The 17,500-nt window shown below is 46.5% G+C and overlaps 1 protein-coding gene across 1 annotated transcript in view; it reads right to left on the bottom strand.

Annotated features, from left to right (window-relative positions):
- Positions 1–2,078: 2,078 nt before the first annotated feature.
- The window catches only part of LOC115537568 (inhibin beta A chain-like), a 16,514-nt gene continuing 1,092 nt past the window's right edge, over positions 2,079–17,500 (bottom strand). The window contains exons 1-2 of the mRNA XM_030349571.1: positions 16,798–17,500; positions 2,079–5,813 (exon numbers count right to left, since the gene is read on the bottom strand). The exon at positions 16,798–17,500 is cut by the window's right edge and continues 1,092 nt beyond it. Coding sequence (XP_030205431.1) covers positions 5,008–5,813; positions 16,798–17,443 — 1,452 coding nt within the window. The 5' untranslated portion in view covers positions 17,444–17,500 and the 3' untranslated portion in view covers positions 2,079–5,007. The remainder of the gene's footprint in view (positions 5,814–16,797) is intronic.

Below are 17,500 nucleotides of genomic sequence, written 5' to 3'. Positions count from 1 at the left end.
ACATACATACAAACATACATACATGCATACATACATACGCATAAACATACCAATCATTAAAAAAGACACACAAAAAAATTACCTCATCCGTCAATGTAACCCTTTTTTCGTCTAGCTCCAATTTAGAGACTGCATATATAGGCAGGTAGACATACATGGGCAAAAACACACATATATCTATCTACTTCCGTGGCCACAACATGAAACATTGATCACTTGACATAAACTGCACACATGACTAATTATACTTCACTAACTTACTTATGTGCGTGTTTCTGGACATGAGAATAGCTCACAGATGTATTCTGTGTTTTGTAACCCAGAGAAACAGTGTGGATGTGTGTGCGTGTGTGTGTGAGCATCGATGAACTCTTGCATTTACGATACGTTTTTTATTGATAATTATGAACGTTTACGCAATATCTTACTTTTTCCAAAACATTGGATATCTGTTTTTTACGTTCTGGACATCAGAGAGATCTTCTGATTAGGTTTTTATACTGACCATCTTTAGAAAATAGTTCCTTACATAGAAACAGGCCTTTCTCTGTGGCTTTATTGTTTTTGATGACTTTTATGTTTGTTGTTTTTGTATATATGTTTACACACACACACACACACACACACACACACACACACACACACACACACACACACACACACACACACACACACACACACACACACACACACACACACACACACACACACACACACATGCATGTGAATTGTACCCCAAAGTTTATGTGTGTATACATTAGCAGAGTTTCTACGTGGGAACGTGTGTGTTTGTGTGTCTGTGTGTGTGTTTGTGTGTGTGTGTGTGTGTGTGTGTTTGTGTGTGTGTGTGTTTGGGTATGTCTGCGTGTGTATGCATGTGTGTGTGTTTTACGATGTGCCAAAAGACACGTGTACTATATGTCAATGTTTGTGTGTGTGTGTGTGTGTGTGTGTGTGTGTGTGTGTGTGTGTGTGTGTGTGTGTGTGTGTGTGTGTGTGTGTGTCTGTGTGTGTGTTTGGGTTTATGTGTATGCAAATGCGTATGATTGTGTGTGTGCACCAGAATAGATATCTTTATCTGCCTGTGAGTAAGGGCCTTGAGCAAGGACACCAGTGTGTGTCGTGTCTTACCCCCGTCCCGTTTGGCTCTGTATTCTGGGGTTCAGAGGAGTTCTTGTCCTTCTGCACCGCTCTACTGTTGGATCATGATTATGCTAGCAGAAGTCAAATGCCTCACTTATTGGAAAAATTGAACTCATGGCTTCCTTCTGTTCATGCTTGTATTGATATACTTATCAGCTGTCTTGATGGAATTCCATTTATGTCTGCACCTCCACTAGGTTAATCTGCTAAATGAATTCTGGTTCAATTTGAAATCATTCAACTCTTTAAATGTTCCCTCATCCAAAAAATGTGTGGTAATATATATATATATCTATATATAGATATATATATATATATATATGTTCTAAAATACACCCACTGTCCCTTTAAGACTACATCCCATTGAAAAGAAGCAGACTCACTTTCAGCTAAATAGCCACCAGTGACCCTGAAGGCTATAGTTAGCCTCCACAAGACCAAAGAATAAGGACTTAGTCTTTCATTTGGCACTAACGATAGACTCCCCAAGGCCAGGGCAAACAGCGATAAATCCTTCTCTCATCCTCCTCTTCTGGGGGATTCTACCAGGAAAGTTCTGGATGCTTCACTGTGCTGTTATCGTCATTGTGTCGTCATTAATCTCTACTTCCTTGGCCAAAATCAGTTGGCCTCTTGGGGCAAATGAAGTCAAATTTTCTCTTGAACTTGCGATACAGTGCTGCCAAACTATTACATGCCACATTAGTTTACAGGCACATACACACACGTGCCACTAGATTAAAATAGCATTAGCAGAAGGAAAGAAAGAGGGGGGAAAGAAAGGAGGGGTGAAAGAGGGGAAACAATGTAGAGAGAGGGCCGACGAGAGAGAGAAGGATGAGAAAAAGTGTAAATTGTGAACAGACAGCAGATGATGTGAGAAGCAGACTTTGTTCAAAGATTTCGACGAGCAATGACACAACTGGGAAGTCATATTCTTGGTGTACATCCGTTTAACTTTAATGGTGACGCAGAAGATCAAAAAGAAATACTGAAAAATAAATTAGATTAAAAAAACGTAGCCACAAGCACATTTTGATTTGTACAACAAAGCAATGCAACATACTGGTATCTTTTTTTCCATGTATACAGAATAAAAAATATACTTTTTATCCATTGTTCACTTGTTCAGTGTCAAGAGTTATTATTTTTTTTGATCTTTTATAATTTCAATGAAAAAGAATTGGAACAAACACAACCACATATTTCTTCTGTACAACTCTTTGCTTGTATTTGAGGGTCGTTTTTTTCTGAATCTGTAACATTTTTTTTCACCTCACAAATCGGACACAGCATGGAACAGGTACTCTATGAGTCTCTAGGTAAAGGTTTACACACCGCAGGTTAAGAGGGGAATGGTACAGTTTGTATCTAGGCTTGGCTTTGTGCAAAGAATGGACAGACAGACAGACAGACAGACAGACAGACAGACAGACAGACAGACAGACAGACAGACAGACAGACAGACAGACAGACAGACAGACAGACAGACATAAAGGACACCACCGTCCTCTCGACACCCAGACAAACACAAAAACATCAACTGGTACGTCATTAAAAGGGATGATTGGTTTGCGCATATTCACCGTCATTTTCAGCGACCTTTATTGAAAAATACAATACATCTCTATGCCTCACTGCTCTCAGTGCTCTGGAACTATGGGAAGTGGAGTTCCTTCTAGGAATGAAGGGAAGTATGTTCGACAGTTGATACAATTGGGGAAACATGGAACTAATTAAGAACTACAAAAATGGAATCGTCCTCTTAAGGAAAGGGAATAGAATAGTCTTTGTATAGGAAGCGATATTGTTGATTATGAAGATTATAAAACTGACATGTGAGGTTAATTAACTTGCCACAGTATTTTTCTTTCAAACTTGTGCTCAAGCTTCTATGGTAAACCAATGGTCAACCAAATCATACATGACTTGTTTTGTTGTTTCATTGTCATTTTAAAGCTCCTGAAACATGGCTGCTGTTGGCTCGTGGCACATTTTGTTTTCCTTTTCAATATTCTCTTAATAGACGCCCATGACCCATGAGTATTAAAGTGCCTTTAATTATCTTCTAAATCAAAAGCCATGCATTTAAAACAGACAAGGGAATTTTTGTGATTTCATGCAGTTTTGTCATACAACCAGGCCTTGTGATTTAACTTAACAGTGCATGATAACAAGTCAATAGGTGTCTGTGCCTTTACTCATGAGCAAAACGTTTCAGGACAGCCATTTCATGGAATTCTGGCTCAAATCTGAGTTTACATTTTAGGCGTTTTGCTGCCAATCTCATCCAGAATGACAGTTTGTTGTCTTTGCATTGGGTAAGGTTTTCTCTCAAGGGCAGTTTGATGGGATGCATGGCAGCCTAGTGCTGGGGTTGACTCTCCGGCCTCCTCCTCAGCCTCTCGTCTGTGTTCTGTGAACCTGTCCTCCTGTCTGTCTGCAGCTAGTCTCTACATAGTGTCACTATAGTGCAAAAATAAACAAAACGTATCTAACGTTTCTTTACAAAATAAAACGAACATACGTAACCAAAATGAAATATTATTATTATTATTATTATTATTATTATTAACAGCAATAACATTATTATTATACTTACAATAATGATAAAAAAACAACAACAAAAGAACAATAATGATAAGATAAAGAAGTGTTTGGTACCAGCAGCTGGGCCAACTTGTTTCTTTCAAGTATCTCTCAACCCACACACACACACACACACACACACACACACACACACACACACACACACACACACACACACACACACACACACACACACACACACACACACACACACACACACACACACACACACACACATGCACACCCACACACATACACACACACACAAAGTTACTTCTGAATAATTGTCAGTCATTCTCTGTTGTTTTTTTTACGTGATAAAAAATAAGTAAACAATCAACATATGGCACTGATACGAATTGTAAAACAAATGCATCTTACACCAATGTGAAACACAAGAAGCTCTCAAAGACTCAAAACAAGTTGCATAGTTTAGATTGTTAGGTCTTCTTCGTTTGTTCTCTCTCCCCTTTCTCTCTCTCTCTCTCTCTCTCTCTCTCTCTCTCTCTCTCTCTCTCTCTCTCTCTCTCTCTCTCTCTCTCTCTCTCTCTCTCTCTCTCTCTCGTTCCCTCTCCCACTTACAATTATCGGGGGGGGAAGAGGGACAGGACTCCCTCTGCATCATAAATAAGTATCTAGCCTCCCTCACTCTGTTTTGTAACAAAAATATATTAGATATTCTTTTTTTTTCAATATTGTTTTTCTTTTTTTTCTTTCTGAAAGTGCTGTAGAGACTCTCCCTCCCTCCCTCTTTATCTCTCTCTCTCTCTCTCGCTCTATATCTCTCAGTCTCTCTCCCTGCTGGACCTCGATTTCCCCTTTTAGAGAGATGCGGGATTGATGGATGATTGGTCGAATGGACGGACGGACGGACGGACGCACGGACGAACGGACTGAGGGACAGATGGATGGACGGAGAGAAGGTTAGGGTTAGGAAGAACCACGAGAAATGATGTAACGATGAACAAGAGTCTCCCCTGGCACTCCACCGTCCCGCCTGCCTCCTTGGTTTGGGTGCTTGTGTTTTCTTTGACCTTTCGGGGTCATCCTCTCGTTCTCTTGGGTTTAAAAGTCTGTCTAGCAACACTTCTCCCTCTCTGCCTCGCTCTGTCACTCTGCTCTTCAGCCCTCTGCAGTCCACTTCAAATGGAGCCCCGGTGGGGTTTGGGATGCGGGTGAGTGGTTGGGGCATGGGTGGGGGGGAAGGTTGGGGTTTGGGGTGTGGGGTCGGGCTTTTGGGGGGGGGGGGGGAGGGGGGGGAAGGAGTCGCCGTTCTTACGAGCAGCCGCACTCCTCCACGATCATGTTCTGGATGTCCTTCTTGACGATCTTCTGCTCCTCGTTGTAGTACAGCATGGACATGGGCCGCAGGCGCGTGGGCACACAGCAGGAGCGCATGCTCTGGAAGGGGCTGTAGCCCCGCATGCGGTAGTGGTTGATGACGGTGGAGTGGAAGGACAGCGAGGAGCCCGTGATGCTGGCCACGTGCGACGGACACTCGCCCTCGCAGTAGTTGGCGTGGTAGCCCGGCGGCGCGATGATCCAGTCGTTCCAGCCGATGTCCTTGAAGTTGACGTAGAACTGCCGCTTGCAGCACACGCGCACCTTGCCGTCGCACTCCAGCCCCCGGCGCCGCCGCCGCCGCGGCTCGCCGTCCACGCCGGGCCGCACCACCGCCATCAGGAAGGGCCGGTGGGACTGCTCCCGCTGGGACGCCCGGCCCGACACCAGCACGGTGGAGGCGCCCAGACCGGCGCACTGCGGGCAGGACACGCGCAGGCTGAGCGGCGCGGCCGTCGCGCTGGCCTCCAGGAGGGCCTGCACCGCCCCCGACACGGGGAAGGTGTGCCAGCCGCTGCGGCGGGTGTCCACCGTCTTCTGGGCCAGCAGGACGTCGCCCTGGGCCTGGGGGGGGGCCCCGGGCCCCGCCGGGTGCTGCTGGATCAGCCGGATGGTGACCTTGGCGCGGTTGCGGTTGTTCTTGGCCAGGCGGAGGAAGAGCCAAACGTTGGCCTGCTCCACCAGGGAGGGCTCGCCGCCCTCCCTGGACAGCATGAAGTTGATCACGCCCGGGGAGTCTCCTGGGGGGGGGGGGGGGGAGAGAGAGAAGTCCGTGTTATCTTGACATCCTGATTTTGTCGCATCAGGAAACGACGCGCAATCAACGTTACGTCCCCTGAGGACACAGCTCTGGTCAAGACGGAGACACACAAACACGATATGAACGTCTTGAAATCCCATCGACTTGTACACAGATATATATGAATGTGCATACTCATATGGAAGTACATACTCACAAAGAAGAAGCAAACACACACACACACACACACACACACACACACACACACACACACACACACACACACACACACACACACACACACACACACACACACACACAATGTTGCTGTTAGTCAGCCACATCTAAGAATTATTCACTGTACTAGCAAACATGTCATTATTTTACCCTCTTTCTCACACACATATACACACACACACACACACACACACACACACACACACACACACACACACACACACACACACACACACACACACACACACACACACACACACACACACACACACACAAATACACACACCATGAACATAAAGGCGCCATGGACACATAAAACATGTTTTCACATAGAAATATGGCCACATTTGAGGAAGCATGCAAAGTAATATTTATCTGCCGTCACTCACTGTTGTCTGTATGTCTGTGTCACCTGAACACAGACATACACAGCGCTACAATTATGGGATTGGTGGGATTCTTCTTGTATCTAGTTGAAGAAACTATCTCTCGCTCGCTCTCTCTCTCTCTGTCTCTCTCTCTCTCTCTCTCTCTCTCTCTCTCTCTCTCTCTCTCTCTCTCTCTCTCTCTCTCTCTCTCTCTCTCTCTCTCTCTCTCTCTCTCTATCTCTCTATCTCTCTCCCTCCCTCTCTCTCTCTCTCCCTCTCTCATCTAGTCATCTCTGTTTAGTCTTCATGTTCTCATGTTTACCAGGACCCAAATGTGAAGTAATGGAAATGCCTGAATCATGGTGCATTGTGTCACACAGACACAATGCACCACACACACACACACACACACACACACACACACACACACACACACACACACACACACACACACACACACACACACACACACACACACACACACACAGACACACGCACTCAAACACACACATACACATACACACGCATGCCCAAGTCTATAGTTCAGAAGGTTTCCTAGAACTGTAGGGGTCAAGACAGCGTTGTAATCATGGGCTTGAGTCCCCCTCTGGCACTGTAATGAAGCCTCTTCCTGTAAATCACCTTCTACCCTCCAGTCCCCTCCCCCCGCTCTGCCTCTCTCCCCCTTTCAATAATAACCAAGGGGTATTCAGTCAGTAGTATCAGTCTGTCTGAGTGGTGAATGAATATTTAATCACTTTGAAATGCAGTGGAATTGCACATTTTCTGTCGCAGCAGTAGTGGTAGTTGAATAGTACTAAATTAGTACTTTTTGTTTATACATAGCAGCCAGTGGGAGGAGAGCTGGAAGATACTATCACTAATAGCACCTCAGCATAGTTGTCCTAGCATGCTAATTAGCTCGGACACCTGTGAGGCTTATAGAAAGCTGTCATCTCTGTGCTAGGCTTTATTTGTGGCCAACACCTCTTTCGAGGAGCCACCCTTCAAGTCTATATCCAGTTTAAATCTCTGTTGATTCTCCGCTTCTCTCCTTGTCCCTCTATCTCTCTTTGTTTCACTCGTTTCCCCTCTGTCTCTCCCAGTGTTGGGACTGGATGTCCACGGGCCTTACAGTAGTGGTCACGCTGGCTAGTCATTATGGCCAAAATGACAGACCGTCATGGCCGCCGCTCTGAAGCAGTTGTCAGCTATACTTACTGAGCTCGGGGCTTCGCTCCGAAAGCCGCGATATGAAGGGCATTTAAGGGTATTATGTTTTCAGAATGTATGGTTTATACATTTTACATAGCATTGTGTAACACAATTATTATGTGGTACCTGTTCAGTTCAATGTACGTATTTGAATCTGGCACTGGTACAGTGACCAGTGCCAGAGGTAAAACCAAACATAAATATATCACTGGTATTGAAAATGGAGGAAAAACATTGCCAAAGCTTTTCAATGAGAACAACACATTGTTTCTCATTGCGTGTCAGACCACACTACCTCCTCTCGCTCTCTCTCTCTCTCTCTCTCTCTCTCTGGCTTCTCTCCCGACCTCTCGAAATCTTCTGTTAACAGATCTCTCTCTCTCTATCTCACACTCTATCTCTGGCTCTCTTTTTAATCCCCACTATTTACAGTGTTGATCTTTACAAACTGGTGGCTCAATAGCCTATAAACCCTGATTTCTGGCCTGCCTCTTCCACACGCGCAGAGTTTGTACCACTGTGTATGTGTGTATGGAAATCGAAAGCCACAGCACAAACGCACAAGCCAACACTCTATTTAAGACTCAGTCAGTGATTGTGTCGAGACAAGTCCCATGTCTCGTCACATGATGCTTTGGATGTCAGATCCATCTGACATCCAAAATGATCAATGACAACAGAAATGTCAAATTTCACCCACCTGCTTACTGACACTTAGTTTCAGTAAACCTCAAAGTTGAGGTGGAGCTCATCAAAAGGCAGTCAGCAACATGGTGGATCTGACCAGCACCATCTTGTATGTTAAGAGTTTTCTGCAGCATGTAGTACGGTCATCGGTCAAACTATATTGTTTGGACCAGAGCTCTTCTGATAGGAGAGTGCTGACTAAACTACAGCTCCCTATTCGTGCCAATATCTGACCGCAGTTCCCTTCCAGGACGTTTTAAACACAACTGCCGATTCTGTGATGAAATGGCTTTTAAATAGAACAGCTGGAGTTTGTGTTTCTTTCTTCTACGCCGCTGCTGTTGGATTGAGACATTTGTTCTTCTTTTGTCTATACTGGACTTGTAGAGCACTTTCACCGCTCCCCTCTTAAAAGGTTTGTTTTAGAAGAGGTTGTTTTTAGTCCACTGGTGTACAGAGGAGACAATGTGCATCATTACTGGGAGCCAGGGCTAGCTAAGCAACAGCAGAACGGCTTGTCATGTGGTTCCGTCATGTAGATGCTATAAAGTAAAGAGGGTGGTCTGTAGTTTGGGAAAGGCCGGGGACTATGGCGGTTTGTTTAACTGGTGTTATTGGTTGTTGGGCACGCCCAGTGGTGTAAAAAGGATGAGTTCTTAATGAGGGTGTAAACTCGGTTCCTTTGTTCCCTAGTTTACCGAAGACTTAGCCGACAATAGTGGCCACATATATACTAAGTAACTATTGTGTCTGTGTGTGTGTGTGTGTGTGTGTGTGTGTGTGTGTGTGTGTGTGTGTGTGTGTGTGTGTGTGTGTGTGTGTGTGTTTGTCTGTGTGTGTGTGTGTGTGTGTGTGTGTGTGTGTGTGTGTGTGTGTGTGTGTGTGTGTGTGTGGGTGTGTGTGTGTGTTTCTATTCTCTTTTCTCCATATTGACCCTGTTTGTATTGTCTCCTATGTTGAGTCCAGAGCAATAGCCTCGATGACAATGAGCGCGAAAGAGACACAGAGAGACACAGAGAGAGATAGAAAGGGGCTGATGACAGAGAGGCAAAGAGAGATACAACATAGCCCGTTGTATCATTGATTATCAAAGGGTTCAGCGTATAGTCTGATGTCAAGGGCCACCTGCGCCAAGAGAGAAAGGCAGAGAGAAAGAAAGCGAAAGAGATAGAAAGAAAGACTTTGATTTATCGCGGATAAATTAAAGTCAGAGGGTGTCGAAGTTTACACAGCTGTCCCTCTCTCTCTCTCTTTCTTCACTGCGTGTCCTCTGTCGTCTCTTACTCTGAAAAGATAATTCCTTCTCTCCCCATCCCCTCTTGCTACAGTACACAGAGGTGGATAACATACACACATTCCTGCGGCCCTCTCAAGCAACTGTCCCACCCAAAAGCCCCGCCGGCCCCCTCCACGATCATCTCCCCCATTTCCTTTATTCAACGCTGTGTGTGGAGGCACAACAAAGGAGGGGTCAGAGGGAGTGATATGGATCTGAAGAAAGAGAATCACGATGTGTTTGTGTTACATTGTGATTCTCTCTCTCTCTCTCTCTCTCGCTCTCTCTCTCCCTCTCTCTCTCTCTCTCTCTCTCTCTCTCTCTCTCTCTCTCTCTTCCTTTTTGTCCGGCAAGCCTCTCTCTTCGTCGGTTAGGAAGGGAGGGGTCATGTGAAGGCTGCTGTTGACAGGTGTGATGTCTCCTAATGTCAGTAGTTACCAACTTCCAATCTGTTCCAAACACAGCTTCCTGTCCCAGCTGTTACTAATGATTGGCCTGCTAATCTACAGCCTTATCAGTTTTACGGAGCCAACCCGAAAAACCCTCACCCTGTGTGTGTGTATGTGAATGTGTGTGTGTGTGTGTGTGTGTGTGTGTGTGTGTGTGTGTGTGTGTGTGTGTGTGTGTGTGTGTGTGTGTGTGTGTGTGTGTGTGTGTGTGTGTTTAAACATGTGTGGATTTGTGTTGGTCTTTCTTCCTTCTTTTATTTTTAAGATAAATTATCTGTCCCTTTTCCCTGCCTCCCTCCCTTCTCCTTTTCTTCTCGTTGGTCTCTTTTGTTTACCTTAGGAAGGATTACTTAGCTCTCCATCGCTCTGTGGCGACACAGACACACACGTCGCCCGCACGCAACACAAACACAGACCTACTGTCTTGATTTCCTAGATGCACACACAAATTCAGCAAGCAAAAAGAATACTAATTTCCCGTCCAGGGTTTATAAAGTACAGATTTCATCTCATGTTAACATTGCCGGGATGTTAGTTACATTCTCTCTCTCTCTCTCTCTCTCTCTCTCTCTCTCTCTCTCTCTCTCTCTCTCTCTCTCTCTCTCTCTCTTTCTCTCTCTCTCTCTCTCTCTCTCTCTCTCTCTCTCTCTCTCTCTCTCCTTCTCTTGATCTTTGTCTCTCTGCTCTCTCTTCCTCTCTGCCTCTCGCCGTCTCTGTGTCTCTCTCATCTCTCTCTCTCTGTCTCTCTCTCTCATCTCTTTAATCTCTCTCTCTCTCTCTATAGTCTCTCTTTCTCTCTCTTCTTTTCTCTTCCTCTCAGAGTGAGAAAGAGATAAGAAAGTCTCTCTCTTTTAAGAAAAAGAGAGAGACAGTGTCTTTCTCTTTCTTTCTCTCTCTCTGTCTCTCTAGTTCTCTTTCTCTCTCAGTGTATCTCAATGTCTCTCTCTCTCATTGCTATGCGTCTCTTCCCAGCAGAGAAGGCTCTGGTGGAGCTCTAAAGCTGGAGGAGGGATGAGGGCGAGGTCTGGTCTCCATCATACCTTCTGCCCTGCAGTGCTGGCAGCGGTATGAGTGAGCGGCCGTGTGTTTGTAAACAGCACTCAGAACTTCCAAGCTCTCTTCATGCTTGGGAGACGGTCAGAGTCTGGGGGCGGGCGTCCCAAGTAGGGGGAAAATTACAAATATGAAACGAAATATGTGCAACGCCAACGCCCCCCAAGACATCAAGATCCGTGAACCATCCTGTTTTGACGTTTGGAGTTTAGCGAACGCTATAAGCTCGTTCATAATCAGGGAACCACAGTATTTTTCCATAGGAATGCAGTAGTACAGTGCGGCGCTATACTGTGGGAGGCTCCAGAGAGACAGGAGGGGAGGGTATGGTGTATTGTGGCTATGGTGTTCCAATCTTAGTATCCGAAAGGTACTGGGTTCAATCCCCGATGTCCGCAGGCTCACCTGAAGGCCTCCCTGAGAGGCGCCTAGCTCCGCCTACATGTTCCATAATGACATGGATCTAAAATCACTGGAAGTAACTTTGGAGATAACGATCTGCTTAAGGATTAAACAAGGAAGAGAATGAAATGGAACATGTATGACTACTTAACCGATTATCAAACAGGACTTCTGGGCCAGGGTGTGTCATTGCTCTTTGGACAGTACCATTCCACACAGTAAGAGGCTAAATCAATGACCTTCACTTGCGAAAAAGGATAGAGATTACATTTAATACTGATCCATGGGACACACACACACACACACACACACACTGACACACACACACAGACACACACACACACACACACACACACACACACACACACACACACACACACACACACACACACACACACACACACACACACACACACACACACACACACACACACACACACACACACACCTTACATTACACACACACAGACACAAGCAAACACAGACCCACATTGCTGAATTAAAACCACAGATGAGAGACCCTGAGAATCCCAGATTAGGATTGTGCTGACTCGTGTTGGGTCTCTCACGGCCCCCCCCCCCTGTAGCCATGACAACAACACTGAAACGGTTCTCAGAACCCCAGCCAGATCAGCTGGGCTGTCCTACCACCCACCGCCAACTTTTAAAAGGTTGGACCGGGATGGGGTTGATTATCTCTCGATGGGAGGGACAATGGAGATGTACTACTTTGATCCCCCCCCCAGGAAAGACCAGACTGTCAGGTCCACTTTGACACTCCAGTGGTCCCACGGACAACATGGGCTTTGTTGGGGAGGGCCTTAGCACTGGCTTGTGTCTCAATCAAGACAAACCAAACGAGTTGTGTTGTCGCCAACCAGAGCTCCCGCAGTGCGACGCGGAGCTTCAGCCGAGGGCGCCGTGACCGAAATCAGAGTTAAACACAGGGAGACGGAGAAAACGGAAAATGACATTGGGAAATGCCTTCCTTAAGGGCATGAAGATACGTGAGTCACATTGAGTGGTTAAAGGAGTAGCAGTCAGTAGTGAGGATGGGAACAGAGAAATGACATGAAGGTGTGTGCCTTGCTGGGGCTTCCAGGGTTCCACTGGTTCCCATCCCTCCGCACGCCCACACCAGCGGGGTGTCAGCCCCAGAATAGACCGGGCCGATGTGAGTGAGACCACAACATCGAATTGTCCAATGAAAGAGACGGGCGATGCCGCGGCGGGGTGGGCTGGGGTGACCGCTGGGGGACACGATAGGGAGGGCATGGAATGCCACTAATGATGTGTTAAATTAAGCTCAATTAATGGTGCTCTGACAGGAAGAGGAAGAAAGATAGAGAGAAAAAATAGGAGGAGGGAGAGAGAGAGTAGATGGGTGCAGACTGCACCAACATGCCCGAAATGAGTATAACGCTTAAATGATTGGTCATCACTTGGCTTACTGACTGGCTTAGTGGCTGGCTTGCAGCCTGGCCCCTTGTTTTTCTAGCTAGCCTTTTGCTCCCCTGACTGGCTGGCTGTCTGATTGCTGGCATATCAACAGGTTCAGGCACTGTTTGTTGTTCAATGTTAATGGCTCATTGATGAGTGGGAAAGTGTTTCTTTGTCAATGATAAACGGCAAATGGATTAATTAGCTACATACCAAACGCTTCAGAAGCGGTGCATAGCATTTGGTAAACATGCTAGCTTCTCAAGCGAATACAGTGTGCACCTATGGGCGGCTCAGGTGTTAAGAGCTAACTAACCAGTCACCGTGGGAATAATTGTAAAAGTAATTATAAGTAAATTATAATAAGTTAATAAATGATTATTCTATTTCTAAATCTAAATGATTTACATCATGACGATCCCAATTAGATGAAGTGAGGGAAATGGAGGAAGCAGCAAAGAGTGTTATGCTCAAACTGAAGCGCGAGTGTTCTTTGAATGACCAAAAGAGGAACAGCTGTTGCGTTTTCGGATTCACATTTTCAATATCTCCATCCGTCTTGTTCTTGTAAAATGTGATGCTATTTATAATAATTTGTTCACTGCATTGTGGAACACGTGTCTCAAGTTCTCTCTTCTCGATGTGACTCAATATTATTAAAAACCATTACCACCAGCATGCAGACGTAAACGCATTTTGGGTATGAGATATGAATCAAGACCGATGGACGGGTGTCTGTGAATACATGATTAGACCTGATGAATAATCCAACATATGTGTACTAAATCACTGTTAAGATGACCCGGGTTCACCTTCTCCACTGCTGAACAGGAGCCTCTGAATCGGGGAAGAAAAATGTTTCAGTTGGCTTCCTAGGTGACTGTCCTCTGCACCGCCGCCCCTAACTACACAACCGAACTACACAACCTGAATACACAACCTAGCTACGCAACCCAGGCCTGCAGGCTGCGCTCCACCACCTGCTGCTTTCGATCTATCTCTACTTAGTGTCTTAGATTCTCGCTTTCCCACATTTGAACTCTTTTTTATCATTGAACTCTTTCTCTCCTTTTTGAGGTTTTCTTTCTCTCATCCTGTCTGGGGACATATCTTTTTTTACTACTTTGACAGCTTCAAGTGAAAGAAAAAGGGAATATTTTTTTACCTAGCTCTATAGACCTCACGACTAACATGAACATCATGGAACAGCAACACTTAAGGAGCCTACAACAGCTTCAGTTTAAGCTCAGTCACAAAAGGCTAAGACCTTGAGGAGTAGTAACAACACAAATCCCATCTATTCGCAAAAGACAGCATTGGAATTTTACTTAATTGGGATAACTTTTCAGTTGTGGTAGACAGATACTTTTATTAAAACGTTTGGATCAGGTCAGACTGGTGTGTTTTGAAAAGCGGGGTCAAGGTTTGGGCTTCACATACTGTAGCCACTAGGGGCGCCAATAAGCAGTAAAATAATCTTCCTGGAACGAAATCCACGAGGTCTTGTTAATAAAATATTGAGTCCAAAATTATACTTCTCTTATCTCCTACATTGATTAAAAAAAAAATACATAAAATGTAGTCTGGAGTAAACCCCCCTGGATAATTAGCAGAGCAGTAACCTGTAATGGCTCAGGGGGAGTGGTTTAAGACCCATCTGTACCTTGTATGTAGAAACATACGAAGGATTGTATTAAGGACTTTTTTTCCGTCAGAAAATGACCGATACGCTGGGTGGTCTTGGGATAAACCATGGTGATAACAAATCAAGGCTAAGATAATTGTATCACACATTGCATAGGGTTATGATATATATATATACATATATATATATATTGATTATGAATGACATCACAAGCAGAGTCAAATTAAACGTTGTCTCCACCTTCCCTCTGCATGATGAAGACATCGCTCAGAATTGACTGAGCGAGGTCTCATCGTACAGTTTATATCAGCACACACGATAAGCCATTATCTACTTCTGTTTCAACTAAACCTGAAGGCCAAAGTGTCCTTCAACTGGCAGCCCAGCACCTGGCCCCTCAAGGGGGGTTTGGGCCCCCTGCCCTTGAGCAAATGTACCAGACTATTCCCCAGTGACCTCTGCGTCCCCGTGTGGAGGGTGATCAGGGGAATGGTACGGGACTGTCTCATTAGCTCTGAGGTTCTGCTGTGATCCAGTGTAAGTCACGCTGTGTTCAGGCTCACCAAGGGGAAACATTGGAGGGAGTGATGATCCCTATAGTAGGATGATTTACATTGGCCTAGCGCACACACACACACACACACACACACACACACACACACACACACACATACACACAGAAACACAGCCACACACACACACGTGTGCTCTCACACAATAACATACACCCAAACACAAACACACACGCACACACACACACACATACACGAACACACACACACACACACACACACACACACACACACACACACACACACACACACACACACACACACACACACACACACACACACACACACACACACACACACAGACACACTCTCTCACACACACACACACACACACACACACACACAGACACACACACACACACACACACACACACTCACACACACACACACACACACAAATAAACACACATGCACGTGTGCTCTCACAGACTCACAAACACACACACACACGCTGACTCATGGACGCACTTGATCATGCACATGTTATCAAAGTCCTGAAGATGGCTTGAATGTGTGTACAAAAACACATGCTGACACGCGGAATGGTTGTGCTCTGAATAACTCTAGTGCTCTCTCGCTCTCTCTCTCTCTCTCTCTCTCTCTCTCTCTCTCTCTCTCTCTCTCTCTCTCTCTCTCTCTCTCTCTCTCTCTCTCTCTCGATATCTTCTTTCCTTCTGTCTTTCTTCGTCTTCCTCTCTCTCCCTCTCTCTTTTTCTCACAGTGGAAAATAATTTAGGAATTTCTGCAGCCCTATCGTTTTAAGTACAGCTCTGACACAAGCACACACACATAAAAACACACAGTCACACAGAAACACACACACACACACACACACACACACACACACACACACACACACACACACACACACACACACACACACAGAAACAAACAGACACACACGCAATCTGCAGGTATTTAAACAGATAAGGTGCATTCTTTATAACCAGCAGGAGGTCATGACAGGGGTTAGGTGTGCCTATGTGTGCTTGTGTGTTTGCATACACCTGCTTAATTCCACCTGTATGATCAATTTGCCTAACCTACTGTTACTCTAGTGGTAACAGTAGGTTAGGCAAATTGACCCCCCCCCCCACACACACACACACACGAGCAAACGGCAAACGGACACACAAACAACCACAGAACACATAAATGACTCATCGAGGAATCAGAGACACTCATAGTGTTTTTTGTAACCTAGCTTTTATCACGTCTCAAACAACATTACACACACACACACACACACACACACACACACAGCTGAGGAAATGTGCACACTCTGTCTCGCCGCTCACACAGATGGCAGGCGAGCAACGTGCTCTGTCCTTTTTTCTCTCTCGAAGAACACAAACACACACAAACACACACGCACATACACACCCACACACACACATGAATACATTTCCGATCACGTTCGCACAAGCAGACAAACACAGACAATCACTGCGATACAAATACTGAAAATATGTGTGTCCACATATGGACACACAGACACACACAAGCACACACACACACACACACACACACACACACACACACACACACACACACACACACACACACACACACACACACACAAACACACACACACACACACAAACACCCCCCCAGCCCCCAGGAGGCGGTAACAGCACTCACCAGCCTCGGCGAAGGTGATAATCTCGGTGGTCTCCGTCGGCTCCCCGGAGTCCCCCTCTCCCCCTACTCCGGCTCCTGCCTCCGCCGCTCCTCCACCTCCTCCACCTCTTCCTCCCCTGCCTCCACCTCCTCCTCTTCCTCTCCCTTCCTCCTCCCCCTCGATCTGCACGCTGCCGTCGGCGGCCACGCGGCCCACGTGCAGCTTGCGCAGCGCGTTGAGGAGCGCGGCGCGGGGCACCGGCCGCGTGATGTTGGGCCGGTCCTCCAGGTGCAGCATGTTGAGGATGTGCCTCTTCACCGCCTCCACCACGTCCTGCTGCGCCTCCTCCATGGCCCCGCGCTCCTCCTCCACCGTCCCGCCGCCGCCGCTCCTCCGCATCCTGGCCAGGACGCAGGACGGGCACTCTCCCTCCGACGCCGCCGCCTCCTCCTCCTCCTCCACCTCCTCCTCCTCCTTCCCCACCTCCACCGTGGCTGCGGTGGCGGCGGACGCTCCCGTCACCGCCGCCGCCGCCGCCACCGCCGCCTGGGGCTGGTGGGGGTGGTGGAGGGCGTGCACGCTCAGGGAGGCGGGCTGGGACGAGCCGCAGCTCTTGGCGTAGAGGAGCAGCAGCACGCAGCTGAGCAGAGGCAAGACCCTGGACATGCTGGAGCGGGAAGCAGCTGACGGCTGATTGGCTGCTCGGCTGATTGGTCGCTCTTG

Source organism: Gadus morhua, chromosome 23, assembly GCF_902167405.1.
Source record: "Gadus morhua chromosome 23, gadMor3.0, whole genome shotgun sequence".
In the NCBI taxonomy this organism is placed as follows: Eukaryota; Metazoa; Chordata; class Actinopteri; order Gadiformes; family Gadidae; genus Gadus; species Gadus morhua.
Note: the sequence above shows the minus strand (reverse complement) of the source record. Positions and strands in the feature narration are given on the sequence as shown.